This window comes from Pteropus vampyrus, unplaced genomic scaffold (assembly GCF_000151845.1).
Source record: "Pteropus vampyrus isolate Shadow unplaced genomic scaffold, Pvam_2.0 Scaffold63, whole genome shotgun sequence".
NCBI lineage: Eukaryota > Metazoa > Chordata > Mammalia > Chiroptera > Pteropodidae > Pteropus > Pteropus vampyrus.
In genome coordinates this window covers 1,785,132-1,805,454 of record NW_011888844.1, presented here as the reverse complement: position 1 = coordinate 1,805,454, position 20,323 = coordinate 1,785,132, and the positions used below count along the sequence as shown (strand labels likewise).

Sequence of the window (20,323 nt, the reverse complement as noted above, 5' to 3'; positions counted from 1 at the left end):
AAAAAAAAGATATTGGTGTATGTGTGTGTTGCTTTTTTTGGTTCATGTTTTTAGGGGAATGAGGGGAATGAGAATAGTTAAATCTTTCTTGATCATATATGAATTTGAAATGATTCTGAGCTTATTTTTACTTCCTTTTATGATTAAATTGGTTTAAAAGCATACCTTTGTTTTAAAAGAAAATGATTTATACCTATTTCCAAATTACTTTAGTTTGAGTAATTCAACCAAATTTGACAGGACTGAAAAAATTGGTTGGTTTCATTTGCTACAGGTCACCTATCAGCTGTATATAGTGGGGTACCAGAAGTATATTCATTAAGTCAGCAGTCCTCAACCATTTTGGTACCAGGGACTGGTGCTCCTGTGAGATCTAATGACTGATGATCTGGTAGAACTGAGGCAGTGATGCTAGCACTGGGGAGTGGCTGCAAATACAGATGAAGTTTTGCTCACTCCCCTGCCATTCACCTTTTACTGTGCAGCCTAGTTCCTAACAGGCCTCAGACAGGTACTGGTCCACACCCCAGGGGTCAGGAACCCCTGCCTTAAGTGACCTAGTCTTCTGGTCCTATTTTGACCTACTGTCATAGATCCAAATGATTTGATGATCATATATTACAAATCTCAATTTTTTTCCTAAAGAATTTCATTGTGTATTCTAAGTTGTGCTAAATTGTGTTACTTTTTATTTGTTTTAGTTTGAAATGCTTACTGGTACACTACCATTTCAAGGTAAAGACAGAAATGAGACCATGAATATGATATTAAAGTAAGTGCGAACACTATTTCTTTTTCTTTTGGAAAAGATTTCTGGCTTTTAGTTTTGAGAAACTTGTTATGAGTTTAAATTGACACAAAGAACATTTTTCACACTGCCTTGTTCCCTTCTCCTACCAAATGGGGGACATTATTTGCCATTGTGAAAGCATTCTTTAAAATTCTTTTTGAGATTTTTAAATTTAGAAGTATGGCTAGATTGAAATTAATTTTCTAAAATCCTTTTTTCCAGAGCAAAACTTGGAATGCCTCAGTTTCTTAGTGCTGAAGCACAAAGTCTTCTAAGGATGTTATTCAAAAGGAATCCAGCAAATAGATTGGGTATTGTTTATTTTGTTAGCTTTTATAACAATATACTGTGTGCTTTGGGAGCAGCATAATTATAACTGTTTTTTTGGCTTAAGTTCCTTTATTGCTGCTATATATTTATATCTAGAACTTTGCATTTTGTATATACAAAGATTCCCATAAATTCTGTTAGGTCTTTGATTAAAACAATGGAGTTGTGTAGTTATTCAGTACTTCTATTTAATATATGTTATTATGTACATCATATGGATTACCTCTTTTGCAATAATTCACAGAATTGTATAGGTAACCCTTATAGATGTCCAAAGATAATTATTTTGCCTTCCCAATGTTTTTCAAAGTAAATACTATGTTTCCATAATGTCTCCTTAATAGCCACTTTCTGGTAGCCTTTCCCTGGATCCAAATGTAATCCTATCATCCTGTTTATGTCCTTATGTTAAAATTTCAATGTCATTTTACTATGTTGTACTTTTTAATTTGGCATGTAGCTATAAGGCCATAAGTTGAATTATAAAGAAAAGAATATGTACTTAAATTTTAATATTATAATAAATATAATTTTGACTTGGTTTGGAAGGCGTTTCAGTATTTCATGATATTCTGTGTGCTTTAATATGAATATCACTCAATGTTTATCATATTAAATTTAAAGAACCAATTAATAAAATATTAGATGAGAAATCACAAACTTCTCACTGCAAGGAGTCTATGAAATGTGTGTACTCCTCTTTATAAGTAACAGTCTGAAAGCGAGGTATAAAGATTTAAAAAAATCATACCAGTAAAAAAGTCTTTCCATTTTTATAGGTTCAGAAGGAGTTGAGGAAATCAAAGGACATCTTTTTTTTGCAAATATTGACTGGAATGTAAGTTCAGTAGAAAGTTTGTTCTGAGTAACTTTAATATGAACAAAAGCTGAAGAGTATATGATAGTATATGGACTTTGTTGATAAACAATCCATTTATTTTATATTTAATTTGAGAATTTTTTATTGAGGTAACGTTGGTTTATAACATAGAAGCTTCAGGTGTGCGACATTATAATTCAATATCTGTATACACTATAGTATGCTCGCCATCGAAAGTCTAGTTTCCGTCACCATATAATTGACCCCCTTTACCCATTTTACCCAACCCCTACTCCCCTTACCCTCTGGTAACCACCAGTCTGTTATCTGTATCTATGAGTTTGTTGTTTTGTTTGTTCATTTGTTTCTTTTTTGTTTTATATTCCACATGGGAGTGAAATCATAACGGTTTTTGTCCTTTTCCATCTGACTTATGTCACTTTGTGTAACACCCTTAAGATTCATCACTGTTATTGCAAATTCATCCACATATCTTCTGGTTCAAGGTAATTGCATGATACGTTACACCTGTAAATAAAAATACCTTAATCCAGTAGGTGCGTGGATGATATTTAGCAAATTTTTGTTTCTCATTTGTTTGACTCATTAAGTATAGTTAATATTCTCCCCTATTCTAGGTTGTATGATATGGAAGAAAGGGAAAAAGGGATGAATGATATGACAGATTCTTATAGAAAATGAATTCTAAAGAATCTGAGGTGTTGTTTAATTTCAAATGGTTCTTTGTCATGTATTAGGACAAATGAAAATTTTTAAGGAGTAAATATCTTTTTACAGGCATTTCACTAAATTTAGAGAGTACATGGAAACAAACTTGTGAAGTTCTGTCATGTATAGAATTTTTTTTAAGTTGCAATTCCTAGACTAATGAGCTTTTCTTAGAAAAACTAACTTTTTGTTGTTCATTTTACAAAACAGCTTTATGTATTTTATGTACTATTAATCATCATGGGTAAACATTTCCAATTATCTAGTTCTGATTTTGGCATTTAAAATTTTTTCTAAAGTAAAAGTCTCTGGATTTCTAGGGCAGAGATAGAAAGTCACCATTCACTAATCAAATCGTTATTCTGGCAACATTTTGATTTATTTTTTGTAAGCCAGTGGTGTTAATACCCTAAGAAGTCACTCAATTGATGTTTTATTTGTCTTTCATAAACATATAAATTGTAGGAAGTTATAGTAAGGAAGATTATATTTTTGAATTCTGCAATAAGAGCCCTACACAGTGCCTTTAATGCATATTTTCAAGTGAAATATATAGTTAGCGAAGATAGTCTAATTATTACTTTTTAAATCCCTGAGTGTTGTTAGTTATTTCTCCATGGTAACATTGCAACATATTCTATATGGTTATTTTACCAGTGAAAATTCAAGCCAGTTTTTGACATCCAAAACCAACATCATTATTCCTTGTGAATACAACCTGTGGCATCACTGTTGTTTCCTGGTGTCACTTTTTGTACATTATCTCTCAGATTTTTAGAATTTGGTTAACAAGTTATCTGAGGCTTGTTGAAGTTACATTTATGAAATTGTGATTCTTCTGTTAAGTACTGTGAATATTATCTTCTGCTAATATGTTTTTGTATTATCCTATTGCTTCTTCTAGAAATTATATAAAAAAGAAGTTCAACCTCCTTTCAAACCTGCTTCTGGAAAACCAGATGATACTTTTTGTTTTGATCCTGAATTTACTGCAAAAACACCTAAAGGTAATGCATGCTTATGTATAACATCAAGGCTTTTCTTCAGTTAGATGGTTAAAAAATAAACTAGCTTCCTAGTAAAAACTAAAAGAATTATAAGTTTCCAGAGGGTTAGTTTGCCCTCTATGGAAGTATGGATCCTATATACAGCATTACTTGGGCACCTTTCAAGTAGAGACTTTAAATGGGAAATATTTATCAGAAAAGCAGGGACTACAACAAAGGGCGAAAGTTTTTTGGGGGGCTGTTTTATCTTAAAAGTCCTTTGACATGCTAATGCATTAGGGAGTAGTGGGTAGGAAATAAGACATGAGATACATCACTCGGACTCTTACAGTTTAGAATTTAATGAGGTTTACTTTTAGTGGCATGTTTCCTACGTTCATTCAGATATTGAATACTTATAATGTACTGAGCAGTGAAGGTACAGAAATGAACAGAACAGACAAAAATTACAATCCACATGAAGCTTGCATAGTAGTGTGGGGAGACGGATAATATACAATTACTCAAATATATAATATAGTATGTCTGATGTTAACATTTAATGGTTTCCTTTTTATTAAAAAAAATGATGATTTTATATCATAGAAGTCTGTGTACTTCTAACTAAATATAATTATTTGAACATTAGATTCTCCTGGTTTGCCGGCCAGTGCTAATGCTCATCAACTCTTCAAAGGATTCAGCTTTGTTGCAACTTCGATTGCAGAAGAATATAAAATCACTCCTATCACAGGTTCAAATGTATTACCAATTATCCAGGTAAATTCCACTTAATCAGATTATTTAGTTTAGAGATAATTATTTCTTTCAGTTATTTCTAATGGATTTACAATAATTTTAAGTGATTTTTAACTTCTTTATTTATCTCTGTGTATAATAATGAATTAATGATGTTTTCATATGTTTTGAAATAAAGCAGATGGTAGTAACCTTTAATTATATTGATATAATTTCTTTTGGCAAGAAAATGTAATGATGAAGTATAAGCTAGTTGATTTATTGTGTTGGCTTTAGGGATCTAGAAAGCCTACAGTTTAGGATCAGCTTAGATCTGCTTAAGCCATTTATAAATACTGATAAAACTTTTCTAGAATGAATTTTAAATGTAAGATGAATGTATATTTAGGAGAAAAGATAAAAATGCAAAAAATATTTCATTCCTCTTAGTATTTTATTTTTTCAAAAACAGATAAATGGAAATGCTGCACAATTTGGTGAAGCATATGAATTGAAAGAGGACATTGGTGTTGGCTCCTATTCTGTTTGTAAGCGATGCATACATACAGCTACCAACATGGAATTAGCAGTGAAGGTATTGTCCCTGAGCCTAACATTTTTTGTTTTATATATGTAAGTTAAATGAGAAGTTAACTGATAGACATTTCTCAGTGGAGCTAGTGGAGATTACAGAGATTATAATAAGGACGAACTCTTAAGATGTAATATTTTCATTTTGAATTTCTTTCCAAGACTTTTTCTGGAGAAACAGTGTATTTCATGAATGTCTTGCTTTTGAATAGTTTTATTTTAAGGTAGTATGTTAAGACTGAGCAACTGTGACAATTACTTTTACATTTGGATCAAATTATCAGTACATTTTCAGTTAAGTGGAACATGATGTTAAAGGAAGTGATCTTTTATTGCTAAGTTTCAGTTATAGGAAATTTTTAAATGTTAAAATAATATGAGACAAACATCATTCTTGAGTTTTTAAGTATTTACTTAAAATATAACCAAATTTAAAATATATCATTCATTTTTAAACAAAAAAGTAAATTGTCTATGAGATTGTTCTTGTCTTATTTCTTAGATCATTGACAAAAGTAAGAGAGACCCCTCAGAAGAAATTGAAATTTTGATGCGCTATGGACAACACCCCAACATTATCACTCTAAAGGATGTAGGTATTTAAAATATAAGCTAACTCAAAGCTAAGCTAATGAAGTTATGACTTGGCACTTTATTTCCTTATTGAAACTTTTTATGTCTATGATATATTTACTGTCATGCAACAAAAATCTAAAGACTTAAATTTGCTACTTCAATTATTTTTCCCCTATTATTCTGTATTCCTACCCTTCTTACAGAATGTAAGAAAGGAACTATGATGGTTGGTAAATGAGAGTGTCCTGATTACTTGAATATAGTCTGGATAATTAACTAGTTAACATTATAACTAGCACCATTTATTATTCTGTAGTACTATAAATATAGAAGTTATAGGAGAGTGGGAATCTGCAAAATTCTAGAAGATTTACTTTCTTGACTACAGAAATTGGCTGTTGCATTATGGATTTTTTTTGAGTGAAATAATATTACTCTATAGTTTCATAAAATAAACATATAACTCAAATTAATAAATGTTATTGAATGCTCACTCTTCATATAAGAAAGTAATGCTCTTTTCTCTTTAGAGAAGGCAGACAAATCAGCCTTCACGTCAATGAGTTTGTTTTGGATAATATGATATGCCTTTTGATTAGTAATCTTTAAACAGTAGTTTACATCCATCTGTCTGTCTGTCTGTCTGTCTGTCTACCTACCTATCTATCTCACAAGCCCTGAGTGAAAGAGTATACATATTTTTATTATTTATTCTCCTTGATATAGTATTTGAATTCAACAGATATTTAAGACACCATGTCAGATAATGGACTATGGAGAGGATATTGAAAAACTAATAATATATTTACTGCCAGAAGGACGCTTACTATTATAGGGAAGAGAAGTGTCTATAATATAGTCAAAAATGAGGTAGATGCCATTTGAGTGGCACAGAATTTTATTTTCCCATTTATATCCCTTCATGAAGTATAACATACAACTTTAAAAGTTAATAAAATTATAGGTTTAACATGGTCTCACAGGACTGTGTAAGAAGTTGTTTAGCCAGTTTAATCTTCAGTATAGCCTGTACTATATTAACAATAAAGAAATAATGTCTTTTTTTTAACACTAGAGGTTCACTAGAAAAGCAAAATAAATATAATTTAACCATTTCAGAATTGTAATTATAATTAATAACATTTTAAACATATGTTCTTTTTTAGGTTTATGATGATGGTAGATATGTTTATCTTGTTACGGATTTGATGAAAGGAGGAGAGCTACTTGACCGTATTCTCAAACAAAAGTGTTTCTCAGAACGGGAAGCTAGTGATGTACTGTTTGTAATAACTAAGACAGTTGACTATCTTCATTGTCAAGGAGTAAGTTGTAGATATATTCTTCCCTTCAATTCTGGGACTTATATCTTCATAAAATTATATATAGGGCGTGCCACCTAAAATGAATTACTTTTTCTATCACATATATTTTATAGAGAATATCCTATTAAAACTCATAATGTAGCGAAGGTTATAGATTTAGAAAATTGGATAATACTTTATTAAGTATCTTCACCCTGCTGTTGGCCCTGATTTAATAGCATATTAATTTTAAAAGTGGTTTGGATTATATAAATGTATCTAACCTTGACTTTGAAATTATTAAACCTAATCAAACTTAAAAGTGAAACATAAAAGAATTATTCAAGGACATGTTGTGAATATTATTCAAATTAGATGATACCTAACATATAAAGTTCTGGCAATAAGAGGACTGTATATCTTGACACTTGCCAACCCCTCTTCTAAATACAGTAAGAAATTTGGATTCTAAACATTTGAAGTATTAATATATTAAAATTTGTAGTGGAGGAGCAGGCCTATTATTTTGCTTGCTGTCTCTTCATAAAGAAAGCAAATGTTATTTAAAAAGGTCAATTTTTATTATATATAGCTATACAAGGAAAAAAGGGCACAAATAATTCAAAAACTTAAGTTCGAATCAGTTGTAATAGTGGATATGTACCTACATAAGTATTATCAGTAAAAAAAAAAAAAAAATGGACAGCTTAGAATTGGCACAGTGAAAATTCTACATGAGCCCTTTTTTTAATTAAGAAAAATAACCCAGTACTCAGTTTTGTGTGAGGTTTAATAGAGTACATTTTTCAATATTTTGAAATATAAATTTTATAATGGTAAAGGAGTAGTTTTATTATAATTTAATTCCTTGATTGTCTTTGTCAACGCTCTCTAAAGGACGACCAGAATTTTTGAGAGGAGGAAAATGATAAGCATCTTTTGTTTAGTTTATTATTTTGGAAACATTCAGTTTCTTACATCAATTAAATAAATTAATGACAGAGATTCATTGAGTATTTTTATATCCCCGGCATTCTAAAAGATGTTGCAGATTCAGATATGAGTGAGACTTGGTCCTTGTCTTTAAAGAGTTTTCAGTGTAGTAAACTGCTGATTAAAGATGGGACTAGATTAAATGAAATGGATACTATCAGTAGGAAAATCATCATATAGAGAATTTCAGAATATTTTTCATTTCTCACATTTGATCTGGTCCTTATTTATTGTTTCTATTTTTTTGTTATTGTTGAGAGTTTCACGCATTGAAAGCATGTTGTTTACTTCATTGAATGGTTATAATAGGTACTTTACTTTTTTAATTTATATTTAGTCTTGTGAATTTTGAATAATATATTCTTATTGAGATAAATAATCAACACATAACAGTGTATAAGTTTAAGGTGTACAACATGTTGATTTCATACATTTATATACTGCGATATAATTTCCACCATAGCATTAGCTAGCACCTCCATCACATCACATATAATAATAGCCACTTTAAAAATCCTTGTTTGTTAGGTCCAATGTGGTTCATCTTGGAATCTGAACAGATTGATTTTCTTTTTTTCTTGAAAATGTGTTCTATTTTCTTGGTCCTTTGTATATCAGATGATTTTAGATTGTATACTACACATTTGAGTATTGAGTTATGGAGATTTTTTCTGTTATTTTTCTCCAATTATTATTGTTGTTTTTCTGTTTGTTGTTTTAATAGATAATTTTCTTGGCAGTGTTTTCACTGAAAACTCTGCTTTTTGGGTAGCAGCTTTGGTCTCTGTATCTTTTGTCTTTTTTTAATTAAAAATTATTGAGGCGACATTGATCATCAAAATCCAATAAGTTTCAAGTGTACAATTCAACAATATGTCGTGTATATATTGCATTACGTGTTCACCACCCTTCTGTCACCACATATTTGACCCATTTTACCCCTATCTACTTCCCCCTTCTTCTCTTCCCTCTTTTGTCTTTATATGATGTACTTTGAGCCTCTTCTACACATTTTTGATTTAGGGGTCAATTCTGGCTCTTTCCTTTATAGTATCCCTCCACTCAGCTTTCATGGTTTCCCAGCATCTCTTTTCTGGTACTCCAGGCCAGAAAGACTGTGGGCTTTTCCACATGTGTCTTCACCACTATGTGCCATAGGGACTGTACTTAACCCTAGCCTAAAAGCCATTCATATAACTCCCCATATCCCTTCCTTCAACCAAGTGTGTACTCTCCACCAGAGTCTGTCTGCTTCTGTTCACTCTCCAGTACCTTCAGGTAGTCGAGTTTTGTATTATGTTCAGGTTTTATAGTTGCTTACTGTGAAGAGGGGCATATTGAGTAGGGTCTTAGTTCATTATAACCAGAAGTGGATCTGATAAATGAGTTTTGATACTTTTGAGATTGGAAGTGGCTAAAAAAATTGGTGGCTTGAATAGAAACTGGAGCATCTATCTGAGAGAGATAATTCCTTCTGTATCCTTCAAGCTCTCAAGGCTATCAAGGTTGGAGAAAGCATCATTTTCAAAATTGTATAATTAAAGTTCCTTTTCCTGGAAATAAATTAACTTTAAATGTTATATTTCTAGACATTTATTTAGCTCTAGAAATGTAATTATTTTTTCTCTTTTGTGTTCAAGATTGTTCATCGTGATCTTAAACCTAGTAATATTTTATACATGGATGAATCAGCCAGTGCAGACTGCATTAGGATCTGTGATTTTGGGTTTGCAAAACAACTTCGAGGCGAAAATGGACTTCTCTTAACTCCGTGCTACACTGCAAACTTTGTAGCACCTGAGGTATTCTTTAGAACTTCAATTTTTTGCCTTTCACTCTTTTCCTTTAGTTCAATGTATATGATGACATGTATATGTTATGGTAGGTAGGTAAAATCTGAGTTATTTTGTCCATTCTCAACTATAAAGCTCTTTAAATAAGTGAATCTCTGATAACCCCTAATATAAATATTCAAACTAGGAACCAGCATCTGAAACCAACCTTAATGTAATAATCAAACTATTCTATTCTGTTGGTTATGTACTCGTTTCAGAATCATACCCTTTTAAGTCTGGGAGAGAGAGTAGAGATAACTCTACTTTTAGCATATTAAATATTATAAATGAGGAAAATGAGGTTTAATGTACCTAAATGACATTTTTAAGACTCAGCTATTAATAACAAAACCAAGATGGATTTTCAGATATTTTGATTTGTGATGAACATGAGGTAATTTATATTGTTTAGCATTATATATAACATGTAAGGGCAGCGCCATCCCTGATTGTTTTAGAATCTTAATTCCTGGAGAAAATGCTTCACAGGGGTTTTTATAAGCAATGAAGTTTTTCTTGGCAAATAATACTCATATGTAGATCTTAAAGGGAAGAGTCAGTAATGGTGAGACTGGGGAGGTTAAGGGGTAAAGATTTCACAGTTAGCAAGCTACAGATAGCCAGTTCTGATCATGAGGATGGGAGTTTTGATAGTAGAAACTCCCATAGCAATTGAAAATATGGTTGATAAAAGAATGAATCGAGAATGGCATTGGTCACATAGATTCTTTTTAAGTTTTGTTTGTAAGTCAGGAACTGTTTTTATATGTTATGAATAATGTCATATGAATTATCATATGTTCAGTACAAATCAAAATACAAAAAAACTTTAGGTTTGAGAAATTGAAATCTCTAAGTTAGAGAGGAAGAATAAAATAATTTGAGGATGAATTCCTATCTCATGTGCATGTTTTCCGATTTTATTTTTATATCAAATACTAGCCCTTTCAGGATAATATGGCATATCAGATTAACATGAGCCATTTGTATTTAAATATCAATAAATCTGTATTTTATTGTAGCTATTAGAAAAGGAAATAATATTTCTAATGAAAATAGAAATGTAGAAAATAGAAAAATGTTTTTCTAAAGAAAAATTCCCATATTAAAATTTATTAAATCTTTAAGATGTTGATGTTGAGGAAGAAGCATAACACCTACTTTACAAGGTTTTTGTGATGAGATTTGCCCTCTAAGAAATTATGTACATATCCAGAGAATGTGCTTTTATCTATATTTTAATTAAATTCATAGAATAATAAATGTACAAATTTTTATCAAACTAAAATATATAGAAACTACATTTCCTCTAAAAATTAGAATGCATGCATTACCCAAGAAGGGATTATTGTACTGTCCCTAGGTGTGAGAGATATAACTTAGACATTAAAAAATTAGCCTTTCTCGGACATTTCAATGGTTTTATAGGATAGGAAGACAGAATATTTGAGATTAGGGCTCTTCTATTAAATATAGGATATATAATCATCATAAATATTCTAACATGTTTGTGCAGTAGACAGAAGAATACAGAATAACCATCTCAATACCCAAATTCTTAATACTGACTTAATCTTATGGACCTGGACTCCTTGGTATGATGGAAACTTCTCCCCGGAAAAATGTTAGGGGCAAATGTGTCCAATAGGAACATCTCAAAAACAGACATTAAAATGGAAAATACATAGTATGTCTGTGTTTAGATTAATGGTTAGGTAAACATTTTTAAATTAATGGCTAGATAAACATTCTTAAATGAATGCAAATCCACAGAGTAGAATACAGTCTACTGATGCTTTTTATCCTAACAGACTTCCATTATAGTAAGTAAGTTACTCTCGCTACTGTAATAGTGAAGTTTTTCAGGTGGGTACGGGGACACCACTTCTCTGTAACTAGTGCTTGAACTACTTTTGGCTAGTATTTGTATTTTCAAAATTCTTTGAAAGGTTTTATTATCAAATGATGAAGCTTCTGCTAGCAATCAATGAATATTTGTAACTTGTTATGAATGAAATATAAAGGTTTGGGTAAGATTTCTCTCTGAAATTTCAAACCTTTTCATTACTCCATTAGTAATAGAGTATATGAAATGTAGTATCTTTAAACTAGAATCAAATATTCAAGTATCTGTGCAGATATTTGAGTAAACACTAGCATTTTGAGAGTATAAATTCATTATTCACAGTGTATAAAGAGTGATGAGATATTTACTAAGATATAAACTAATTACAATTTCAGCTTAACAATAGAGAAATATTCATTCATATTTTTCATATGAATCAATTCAGTCAACCTCTCGAGGCTGACATAGTAAACGTGCTTTTCTACTATACCTATATTGCAAAAATATGTCTCCAAAATATTATTTTATAAAAGTAAATCCATTATATTATTCAACCGATATTTGATGCCTGCTGAGATCTAAGAATGATCCTGAATTAAAGGAACTTAAAATAAATTAGATGGAGTCTATGGCCATGCTACCCTGAACAAGACCGATCCCGTCTGATCTCAGAAGCTAAGCAGGGTTGAGCCTGGTTAGTACTTGGATGGGAGACCACCCAGGAAGACCAGGTGCTGTAGGCATAAAAAATAAGGGATTGTAAGCTGACAGGGTCCTTGCAATCTGTGAGGTCAACCAAGGGTTGCCTTGCCTAAAAATAACTAATTAATTAGTTAATTAATTAATCAATTAATTAGATAGATATTTACCTGCAGCTCTTGATAAAATAATTGTGAAATTGCCCTGCTTTGCTCTAGTCTGGGTTGTCATATGTTTTGCTCCAAATGTGAATTAAGTTGAACTTTAGAGCAAAGGGAATGAGAATCTCTGTGTTAGTCTTTGCTGGTTTGGGAAACCAAATGGGAGAGAAGATAATGACATTAATTACTTTAATTCTGACTTCTGTCTTCACATATTTAACTTAATGCAAGTAGGAAAGTATTAAACACCTCTTCCTCACTATACTCCACTGTACTCTTTCATTCAGCTCACCACTTTGCCTTGTTTTTTTCATGGCTATGTGTTCTTACTATTATAGGGCATTGAGACCCACTCTAGAACAGAAGTTCACTGCTTCTTCTTTACCCATACAAAATGGGTTTAAGTGTATGGTATATCTAAAACAAGATTTTCATGGTTGGCCCTAATTAGATTAAGCGATATGACACCTCTTGTGTTCTTTTTTCTCATTAACTAGGAAGGTTAAGGAAGTATGAAATACCTATACCTGACTCACTGATCAACCCCCACCTGTCCAACTAGTTTCTGGGCAGTCCCTCAACCTTGTCTGTACATTGAGAAGCTTTAAAAATACTGCCGTACAGAAACTAGGGAAAACATGGTAATGCCCCCAGAATTGTAAGAAGTGATGAGAAAAGAAAAGAGAAAGAAGAAAAAAAGCAGGAGAAGTTTATGTTTTTCTAGAGCTTTACCATGATGTGAGTGGTTTAATAACTGTACCTTGTTATTTATTAGGGCCTTTGTAGTCCCTATTTGTGTTACTTACATAAGCCAGTTATATAGGTATTTTGATAACCTCTTCAGCTTTTCAAGTTTGCACATATGTGTGTTCTTATAAATATACTTTGACTAGGAAAAAACACATGATATCTTGAATTTTAACTTAGATACTCAATATTCATGTCTGGCAGTTGTCAAAACCAAACTTGTAAATGAAATGCCTATGTCGGTGGTTATACAGTCCCCATTGTTAATACATTAATAATGTTTCTATTTTGTTCCTATGCCTAAAGGCTTTAGCAGTGGTCTTGTTTTTCTAAATGAAAAAATAAAAAACTTCATTTCATCTCTTTATTTTTCTAACAAACTCTATTCATAAAGAAAACTCACATGACTATACAATAAATATATTATTTTATTTTATTAACACTAGCCCCAAGAGCAAAAACAGCTACTTTAATTATTGTATGAAAAATTAATGAAACCATTCAGAATTTATCAAATGTTTATTTGTGATCTAGAAATATACTAATATTTTCAAGACACAAACCTTGTATATAAAACATAAATTCATCGATCTTTCATAAGATCATATATTATCATCTCTTGTGTAGTAAGAAGGAAGTTATCATACATATTAAAAGCATAGGCTCTAGAGTAAGAATACCTGCTCTACTTCTCACTCATTTTGTGATATTGGGCAAATTACTTAACACTAGTTTAACTTAACATTAGTTTCCTCATCTTCAAAATGGAAATAATATCTGCCTCAGAGAGTCAGTGTCATGATTAAAAGACAGTAATATGTATAGTATATATATATTAAGCTCTTTTTACATAATAATCTTAAATTCTGATATTTGTAAGTTTTTTCCTAAGAGAAGTGAAAGCTCATTGAGTTCAGGGATAATATCTTACAAAGTTGTTTTTTTTGTATGACCCATGTTACTTAATCACTTTATTAAATATTCTGTGCTTGCTAATAGCAGAGGGCTTTCCCTTTAACATTAAGTGAACTTATTTGTCAAAAGATTAAAATAATCCAAGTTTTTAAATTGTGAACATTTGTGAGATTATTAGAAGCACAACTTTCTTTCGGATAAGAAAACTGAGTTTATGCTGAGTAGTACCATATAATGTGTATTTCTTTCTCAGGTTCTTATGCAACAGGGCTATGATGCTGCTTGTGATATTTGGAGCCTAGGAGTCCTTTTTTACACGATGTTGGCTGGGTAAGAAACTTATATACTCAAAATAATTCACATTGTTATTTGAATTTCACCTGAATATTTTCATCTAGAAAGAGGACAGATGAAAATAACATTAAGGAAAATGCTGTCAACATTTCAAAATATTATATATTGTTTACTTATAAAATTTAAAAATAAAGTAAGGCATTCAGTGCATCAAAATTCAGATACGTAATTAAAAGTTTTTAATTAGAACTAAAACTAAGATAAAGCGTATATTTTTTATTTTGATATTTTACAGTGAGTGCATTACTTATTGAAAAATGTTTATTTGAGCATAAAATGATTTTGTGTTTCAACAGGTACTTGCCTACTGAACCCGATATTGAATTAAATTTTTTAAAGTACTTGAATTCTGGCTCTCCTGGCAATAGAGATTTAGTAAGATTGAGCTTTATGATAAATTTAAATAGTAACAGAATATGAAATTACAGAAACACATGTACCTTTTCCTAAAAAGATAAAGAAATAATTTTAGAAAGTAATAATTGGATTATGTTAATGTTGGTAATTTACAAATAATACAAGTGCCGTTTTACCCTTAATATTTTTATTTAGGAGTAAAAATTTAAGACTGTAGAAGAAGGCTAGGTTTATCAAAGTCTAATGCATAGGATGGAATTTGAAGAATTATTATGAGGTTATAATGTACTTAAGTGTGACTTTTTAAAGAAAGCCTTTAGTACAACTGAAATATGCTGGACAAACGGAGATTCATGGACACGGACAACAGTTTAGTGGTTACCAGAGGGAAGCGGGTAGGGAGAAGATAGTTAAGGGTAATGAGAATCAAATATGTGGTGACAGAAGGAAATTTAACTTTGGGTGGTGAGCACATAATGTAATATACAAATGCTTTCTTATGGAATTGTACATTCAAAACCTATATAATTTTATTAACCAATGTCACACCAATAAATTTAATAATAACAAAAGAAATAGAAATATACTCAACATAGCAAGCTTTATAAGTTATGAAAATGGTAACTACAGTATTTATTGGCTTGGTAATAATTACATACATCAGTGTATTCCACTTAATTTTAGATATATTATAAACTTTGGCAAAATATTTAGTTATAGCCCACAGCAAGTGTTAAAGTTAAGTATAGCTAAAATTTGCATATGAACTGCAATCAGCACTACTGGTTTCAAACAATGGGATACCATTCCTAGATTGCTGCTTTCAAATATTTACTTAATGATTAAAGAAAACACGATTGTGTGTGTGTATATGTGTGTTTAGTGTTATCTCAACTTAATTGTTACATGAGGAAATTAAGACATTAACATATTAAGACATATTACTCATACTTTTTAACTGTCTTTCTATTCCCAAATTTGAATACCATTTTCAGTTCCATTTGTTAAAATGGTACAAAACTGATCACTTTTTGTCATTCTATAATTAATTTTTAAATTACTTTAACTTTATACAATGCATTTGCCTTCCTGTCCATGAATGTTGGTCCACGTAATAATTTTAATGGCTTGAGATTCTCTGTTATATTGATATAAATATTTAACAGACCCATTTTTCATAGATACTAATTAAAATTATTGTTAACTTGTTTCCACTAGTATTATTTATGAAATGCTAATGAACAAATTTGAACCAATACAATAAATGCATTTCTATGAATAAATAAAATTAACAATTTCTTGGTAGCAGGTATATTTGGTTTGCTAGCATATGGTTAGGAGAGTACAAAATTTGTGTGATTTATTCTGATCTGATTTTAAGACTAGCTTTAAGTGAAAAGTCACATTTTATTTACATTATTTAACTGATGAAAGGCAAAAAAATATATAGTTTTTTTACTGAATAATTTATTAGAATTAAGTTTATTGTTTGAAGTATCAAATTTGATATGAACAAGGAAGGGAAATATTGGATGATATCCTTAATTTGCTGTAGTATATTTGCATATAGTCTTATACTCATCACTTCAGTTAGATGTAATAGGTATGTTAGGCCCTCATGTCTATTAAAATCTGTTTTATTAATAGCTATACTCCGTTTGCTAATGGCCCCAATGATACTCCTGAAGAGATACTGCTGCGTATAGGCAATGGAAAGTTCTCTTTGAGTGGTGGAAACTGGGACAATATTTCAGATGGAGCAAAGGTATAAATTGTAAATGAGTTTTGTTTTGTTGCATTCATGTTAAATTGCTGAAATCTTTAAGTTATAGCCTAGTCTGTATTTACAGAGTATCTTATGGTGTTATATGTCAGTATTTGTTTATAAGTTAACACATACATATGTGGATTGAATAAGACAATGGCAGACTTTTTTTTTGTTTCTGCAATGATTCTGGGCCACATTCTTCTCTTATCAGTTCCTATGTGTTTGGGGAATACAAACTAATTTCGGTATTAACCAAAACTAGAAATGTAAATATACTGAGGAAAAATGCATATTTAAAAACCAACTAAGTTACTTTCTGCATATAGCGTATTTTTACACATAATTTATGTTTTAGCACAGACATTGACTAGTGATTATGTAGGCAATTTTTATGTTAACTAATTTTCAGAGAATATACAAACTTCTTATCAGGAGCATCTAGATATTTATTATTGATGACTTGGAGCCGTCCATTAGAAATATAATAAAAGCCACATATGAAATTTTAAAATTTCTAGTAGTCATAGTAAGAAAACAAAAAGAAAAAAAAGACTGATAAAATTAATTTAGTAATATAATTTATTTAACTTGGCATATTTAAAATATTTCACCATCTAATCAATATTAAAAAATAGTGAGATATTTTACATTCTGTTTTTTCATTCTAAGTCTTCAAAATTTGGGGTGTATTTTATACTTACAACCCATCTGAATTTGGGCTACCCATGTTTTAAAAGTGTTTAACAGCCACATGTGGCTAGTAGCAGCTGTATTAGAGCAGTTTCAGAGTAACTGGCCTTATTTAATTTAGGGGAACAAATTAATCCTTGACTACTAAATCTTACATTTATAATTAAAACTTTTAAATTTTAAAACAAAAACCCAAAGCTTGTCAACATGTGGCTTATAGAGACCTGAAGCTTTTAAACTGCATTTTGAAGTAGAAAACATTTTAAGACAAAATGAATTGCTTATGTTTAATATCTGCTAATGATAAAACCTAATTGTCTCAAGAACATTAGCTAATCTGTAGGGTATATTATGGAGTAAATTTTTTTTTCTGTTTGTTTATTCATTAGATTTTTTTATTAGTTACACGTATACAGTACATTGATTAGATATTTATCTAGTTTATGAAATGATCCCCCAATTACTTTATGACCCATCTGGCTCTACACATTACAACACTATTGACTATATTTCCTATGCTCTACTCTACATCCCCGTGACTGTTTTGTAACTACTAATTTGTACTTTTTCATCCCTTCACCTTTTTCTCCCAACACCCAAACCCTCCCCTCTGGCAATCGCCAGTTCTCTGTTTCTGTGAGTCCGTTTTTGTTTGTTCTTTTTGTTTCTTAGATTACTCATATAAGTGAAATCACATGGTATTTATCTTTCTGTCTGAATTATTTCATTCAACATAATAACCTCTAGGTCCATCCATGTCTTTATAAAATAAACGGTGGTTAGATGCCTCGAAGGAGGTGGCAATGCCTTAACCATATGCGTGTTGTCAGGCTCGAGGGCCTCTTCCATCCTTGTCAAGGGGAGTGTTAATATTCTCTCTTTTCATACAACACTGGAGTAAATTTGATATCTTGATCACTGTAGAATAAGTAAGTGAGGAATGTGATTGTCATTTTTAAATATTAGGAAACCAGAGAAGGGATTGTTTGGATCTTAGCCATAATGTAGGTGTGATGTGTATTGTAGTAGAAGGAACACCTGATTGAAAGCCAGAACTGAATGATAGTTTCGATATATTAACTACCTGCTTCAGTTTTCTCATCTGTAAAATGTGAGGACTAAATTGCCCCTTGGGTTCCTTCCAACTCCAAAATTCCATATCTATCCATTTTGGTTTATTTATATTTTTTTCCAGATTTCCCCTCATAAAGTGATTGGAACTACTAATATTATTAATTAAACATATATATTTTCTAGGCCAGTTTATGCATCAGAAATTACATTTTCACAAGGAACAATTCCAGTTTTTAAAGCTATATGTATGATCGTCTTGCATTCCTTAAAAAAAAAAAAAAAACTCACAACAGTGAATATAATGCTGAAATAAGTAGAGATTTACATGCCAATTATGCTCAGATTTTTAGTTTTTCATGTTCCATGTGTTTTATGTTTAGGTATGTCTAGAGCTTAAGGAATAATACATATTAAAGTTCAGTTTTATTCTCGCCTCTTTTAGTCTGATATTCTGGAGAAATTAACATAGGAAAAGATACTGAAGGATAATGTTAAACTATGTCACAGGTCTTTCATATATTCCCTTTTTATAGTTTAAGTGACTTTAGCTCTGTCCTTGAAACTTTTCTGAAAATGGTAGCAAATTACCGAACAAAAGGACCGTATGAATCTTTTTAAAAACTATCTCCTGTACATTTTTAAAATTTGTTTTTACTTTTCTCAATTAGAGTTGACAGTCAATATTATTTAATATTAGTTTAAGGTGTACAGCATGGTGATATTTATATAATTTATAGAATGATCCCCCCAATTAGTAATACTCACCTGGCACTATACATAGTTCTTACAATACTATTGGCTATATTCTCTGTGCTGTTCTTTATATCTCTGTGACTATTATCTCCTGGACATTTTAACACTTCACTTTTTTGTCTGTTTTAAATTAGTGTGAAGGTAAACTATTGTTCAGTTAGCCATAACCCCTTAAACTATTTTTCTTTAGTTGTGAGATCTGTGGTGTTTGGCGTCACCTCATGGCAATAGTTTTACATAATTATAGTTCCTTACAAGCTATTTTTCCCTTTTCAATGCTTTACTTGCTATTGGTTAGTACCACCATCAGAAGCATGTGGAAGCTGCTTTGGTTTGCTTCTGATCCATGCAGAGTTTCTAGACTTTATTTATTCAGTTAAATAGTGGGGGTAATAGTGGAAGTTATGTTAGCTTTACGTGTCTTTATTTCTACAATAGTTTCAGCTAACTCCTCACCTCCAAACCCCAGGCTGTGAGAATACTGGCATTGCTGCTTCCTTTTATAAACAAGGGGAGACAAGGAGAAGAATCAGGTAAACAAAGCAAAATTAGAAGATGCAAGGGAGTAATAAAAATTTCATGGTGGCACTCCTTATTAAAAATAAACACAGCGAATTTGGAGAAAGATGGCAGAATGAGAGACGGCCCCAGATTTCTTACCTTGAAAGAATAATAATCTGAACATCTAAAACTCAAGAAAAAACACCCAAGCTGCACACCAGCACGTCTGAGCCTGGGATCAGCATAAGAGCTACCACAGGTCAGAACCTCGGGTGTTGGGCAGTGGACTGGAAGAAACAAAGAAGATGCCTCTCGCAGCCCAAAGAGCTCCCTGTAGGAGGAGGAGGGAGGGGAGAAGGTACAGCAAGTTCCCTGAACAGCCCTGCCTGGGAGCACTGTGAGCTCCACGCAGCCGGCGGCAGGGCCCAGTCATCAGGGTAGAAAGCAGAGAAGCAGGATAGCAGAGAAACAACAGTTAATTTTTACCAGCACCACTTGCAAAACCGAGGCTGAGCCACAACCCCCAACCCCAACCCAGAGGGCCCCTCCCACCATATCCTCAGAGACCGAACACCGTGGGGCCCCAGGGAAATCTGAGCAAACCCTACCAAAACTGTCGCTAACACTGACAGAGACTAAGACTGAAGGTAGCGAGTGTGATTAAATATCTACAAGAAAATAAAAATGCATTTTTAAAGCTTTATATAAAGCAGGGATACAAGAGGCTTAGACACCATCTAATGGAAAGCAAAAAAAAAAAAAAAAA

The 20,323-nt window shown here is 31.5% G+C and overlaps 1 protein-coding gene, 1 non-coding gene and 1 pseudogene across 2 annotated transcripts in view; 2 read left to right on the top strand and 1 right to left on the bottom strand.

The window, feature by feature from the left end:
• RPS6KA6 (ribosomal protein S6 kinase A6) overlaps positions 1 to 20,323 on the top strand; it is a 127,755-nt gene that overhangs the window by 95,182 nt on the left and 12,250 nt on the right. Inside the window, exons 12-20 of the mRNA XM_011361147.2 lie at positions 1,900 to 1,958; positions 3,574 to 3,676; positions 4,305 to 4,435; positions 4,866 to 4,988; positions 5,487 to 5,576; positions 6,727 to 6,885; positions 9,498 to 9,659; positions 14,314 to 14,390; positions 16,419 to 16,536. Coding sequence (XP_011359449.1) covers positions 1,900 to 1,958; positions 3,574 to 3,676; positions 4,305 to 4,435; positions 4,866 to 4,988; positions 5,487 to 5,576; positions 6,727 to 6,885; positions 9,498 to 9,659; positions 14,314 to 14,390; positions 16,419 to 16,536 — 1,022 coding nt within the window. The remainder of the gene's footprint in view (positions 1 to 1,899; positions 1,959 to 3,573; positions 3,677 to 4,304; positions 4,436 to 4,865; positions 4,989 to 5,486; positions 5,577 to 6,726; positions 6,886 to 9,497; positions 9,660 to 14,313; positions 14,391 to 16,418; positions 16,537 to 20,323) is intronic.
• Positions 12,163 to 12,281, top strand: LOC111740451 (annotated as a pseudogene).
• Positions 17,997 to 18,122, bottom strand: LOC111740435. The gene has a single exon (XR_002780616.1). It is a non-coding gene; the product is annotated as a U6atac minor spliceosomal RNA (small nuclear RNA).